Consider the following 3,798-nt stretch of genomic DNA (forward strand, 5'->3'; position numbering starts at 1 on the left):
ATTTAATGACAACTGATAGCAAGAATCCAGAAGAACCTTTTGATTCGCACTGCTTTTGGACTTGCTTTTTGTGGTAAAATAGAAAATTGAAATGTGAGGAATAGGAACTAGATTCATCCATTAATGTCGTCCTCCACTCATTTATTGCCATGTTGCACCTTTCTTCTTGCCCCTCTATATACACAAAATGCCTCACATAAAGTCTAAACGTCAGCTCATTGCCATTTCAGATGTTTATAGTACAATCTTTGCTCTGAGTCCTCTATATATCCCCAACCACCTATATAACTCTTCTCTCAAATTTCCATTAACAGCTTTCTTCCAAGGTTGTCACCACAACCACAAATCTCAACGCTCTATTGTAAAGAAAACGAAGTGAATTGCTATAAAGTTATTGTTATATGGAGGACGAGAAGGAAGAACTTGTCAACAAAAAAGTATTAGTCCGAAGTGGTTCGCACATGTACGATGAATTGAGGAGTTTTAGAACGTGGTTCAAGTGGATGTGCGTGGATCAATCTGACACTTGGTCTTCTTGCTTATCTTGGTTTGTTTTTATTTGGCTGGCAGTAGTTGTACCATGGCTCTCCCATTACCTTCTGGCTTGTACCGACTGTGATGCTGATCACAGTCGGCCGTACGACAGTGTTGTTCAGTTGTCTCTCAGCAGCGTTGCTGCTCTGTCATTCATCTGTCTTTCAAGGTTTAACAAGAAATATGGACTTCGGAGGTTCTTGTTCCTTGACAAGCTTTGTGGCGAGAGCGAGACTGTCAGAAATTGCTACACACAACAGCTTAATGTACGTTTCTTTTTTCTTGATTAGTTATCAGGAATGTAGCCTTGGCGTAACTGGTAAAGTTGCTGCCATGTGACCAGGAGGTCACAAGTTCAAGCCGTGGAAACAGACGCTTGCAGAAATGCAGGGTAAGGCTGCGTGCAATAGACCCTTGTGGTCTGGCCCTTCCCCGGACCCCGCGCATACCGGAAGCTTAGTGCACCGGGCGGGCTGCCCTTTATTAGTTATCAGTCATAAGCATGGCTTGATTCTACAGATTTGACTATCATTTTGTTCCACTGAAATTATAAACTCATTGAGCGACACAAGTCATGTTTATTGTGGGACTCAAAAAATATAATTTCAAATTTAGGATATAAATTGTTTTTTTTTTATATTTTGCAGATATCATCATTGTGAAACTAAAATTATCCTTGTTAGGTTTAGTCTGGAATCATGTCTTTTTATTCACATGAGTATTCACTCTATGATTTTAAACTAAGTCAAATAATTTGAATCATTTCTGTCTGGAGATAACCTGAATTCATGAGGTTCAGCCATTTCAGATTTGTTCAAATTAGTTACTAATGTGATATGTTGATTCTTGTTGGCTCATTTGTAGGAATTACTTTTTGTGCATTGAGCAAATATGATGCACTTATATTCTCTTCTTAACATGCAGAGATCAATGAAAATCCTATTCATTTTTGTCATGCCATGTTTTGCTGCTGAAATCACATACAAGATTTGGTGGTACAGCTCAGGTCGAACTCGATTCCCCTTCTTGGGCAATGTCGTTATGAGCAACATCGTCGCGTGCATTCTGGAGCTCACCTCCTGGCTTTATAGGACTGTGGTGTTCTTCCTAGTGTGTGTTCTTTTCCGCTTGATCTGTTATCTTCAGATTCTCAGACTACAAGATTTTGCTCAGGTACTCTTCCATGTGGATTCTGATGTTGAATCAGTGTTGAGGGAGCACCTTAGAATCAGGAGGCACTTGAGAATTATTAGCCATAGGTACCGCGTGTTCATCTTGTGGGCATTGATATTCATCACAGCAAGTCTATTTTCCTCTCTTCTCATGACTACGCGCCCAAATGCAGATCTTCATATCTATAAAAGTGGTGAACTTGCGGTATGGATTCTCATAATCTCATTTTGGCATTCTTATTTGTTATCGCTTCCTATTTCCCTCAGAAATGGCTCGAGAAAATCTACCTTTTGCAGATGTCATGCAGTAAATGAAAATGTTGCTATTTCAGGTTTTCGAATTTATGTGTATATGTGAAGAAAAGATTGAAAATGTATACATACAATAAGATCACATTTATTTTGAACTCACTGACTCTAGATTCTGAATATGATCGCCTTTGTCCATTTGTGGAACTAAATATTTTGGTCTTAATATGCAGCTGTGTTCTGTCAGCCTTCTTGCTGGGCTGATGATACTATTGCGAAGCGCAACCAGAATTACACACAAGGCACAAGCTGTTACGAGCCTTGCTGCAAAGTGGCATGTCTGCGCGACCATAGACTCGTATGATTGGGCTAAGGCTGAGAATTCTCCAGCAACTCGAGTAGCCTGCAACCAAGACTTTCATCCGAGTTCTAACGTGTCATCTGATGCAGAGGACGTTGGGGATGAAGAAGATGAATTGGATAATACGAAATTCGTCCCATCGTATGCCTATAGTACAATTTCGTTCCAGAAAAGACAAGCTCTAGGTATGCTGATTTCATTTAGTTTCCTTGTTCTTCCTTTTAAAAATGAGCATTATCACTATATAATTATTATACTAGGCGTACTATGAAAGAGTTACCTGTGAAGATCAATTTGATATGGTAATGTAAAAAAAAACTTTATACTATCAGTGCACAAAAGTTAAACTCGTGTATTAATGCATAATTGGTTGGAAAGGACTTATTTTGATGCATCTTCTTGCAGTGACATATTTTGAGAACAATAGAGCAGGAGTGACGATTTATGGCTTCATGCTAGACAGAAGTTCTCTTCACACAATTTTTGGGATAGAGTTGACACTGATGCTCTGGTTGCTTGGGAAAACTGTTGGAGTTTCTTGAATTATTGGCTGCGTATTTAAAACTATAATTATGTCGTTGCCTCAGAAATTGTATTATGTATATTATAAGATCCTCTAAAGTGGATCCATGAGATGGTTGTATGGTACCTTGAACACATTACACAGTAACAGATGACAATTTTCTTCTTGTGTATGATTAATTTCTCTGAACAAGGAAAGATTTATGCCTGGAATGCAAATGAAGGCAGATCATGGATTCAGTGACAAAAACTTATTTTATGAATGTACTGTTACTTTTTTTAATGCTCTCTTACCTTTAACTTTATTGCGCAAATTAGGCACAATTTTTATTTTTTTCTGAAGAATAAATTATGTGTATTTCCAATGTATCACTAAGTCCTATGGGGAAGTTAAATGATTCACGACATGTTGAAATATATTATTAGTGAATTCTTTTGAGTGAAGTACCGAACTGTTATGTAGCCCCATTACGTTATCAGCTTATTGTCACGCCCCAAACCTGAAGAGCACCTGGTGCCATATTCGGCCTAAACGTACCATTCTGTAACTGTGAACTCTGGAGGGGTAATCCTCAACTTAGGCCGATGAGACCATATTCTGAATCATCTAAAAATAACGTCTCTCTCATATGTGGGGTAAACATACCCAAAAGCTTATATATATAACTGTGCAGGACGACGAAGCCCCCATGAACATCTACTAATATACAAAATATACAAGACTCGTCTACATGCCTCTAGAGATAACTGAGTTGTACAATGGTCGGGACAGGGCCTCGACCTACTCATCAAACCTTTACATATAAAATTGACTCTGAGGTCTAGACTTGGTAACTCCGAAGAAGTGGAGCTTACCAACCAAGCCGATATTTGACTTTGTGTGCTGGGAAGGTCTATCCAACTGTCAATCAGGACCTGCAGGCATGAAATGCAGCGTCCCCGGCAAAAGGACGTCAGTAC

The 3,798-nt window shown here is 38.9% G+C and overlaps 1 protein-coding gene across 1 annotated transcript; it reads left to right on the forward strand.

Moving 5' to 3' along the window:
• On the forward strand, positions 1-3,119 carry LOC109235635. The gene is made up of 4 exons (XM_019401815.1): positions 1-800; positions 1,459-1,911; positions 2,189-2,501; positions 2,722-3,119. The coding sequence occupies exons 1-4, from the start codon at positions 402-404 to the stop codon at positions 2,856-2,858; spliced, it is 1,302 nt and encodes a 433-aa protein (XP_019257360.1). The 5' UTR covers positions 1-401; the 3' UTR covers positions 2,859-3,119.

The sequence above is a fragment of the Nicotiana attenuata genome, chromosome 12 (assembly GCF_001879085.1).
Source record: "Nicotiana attenuata strain UT chromosome 12, NIATTr2, whole genome shotgun sequence".
NCBI classification, from domain to species: Eukaryota; Viridiplantae; Streptophyta; class Magnoliopsida; order Solanales; family Solanaceae; genus Nicotiana; species Nicotiana attenuata.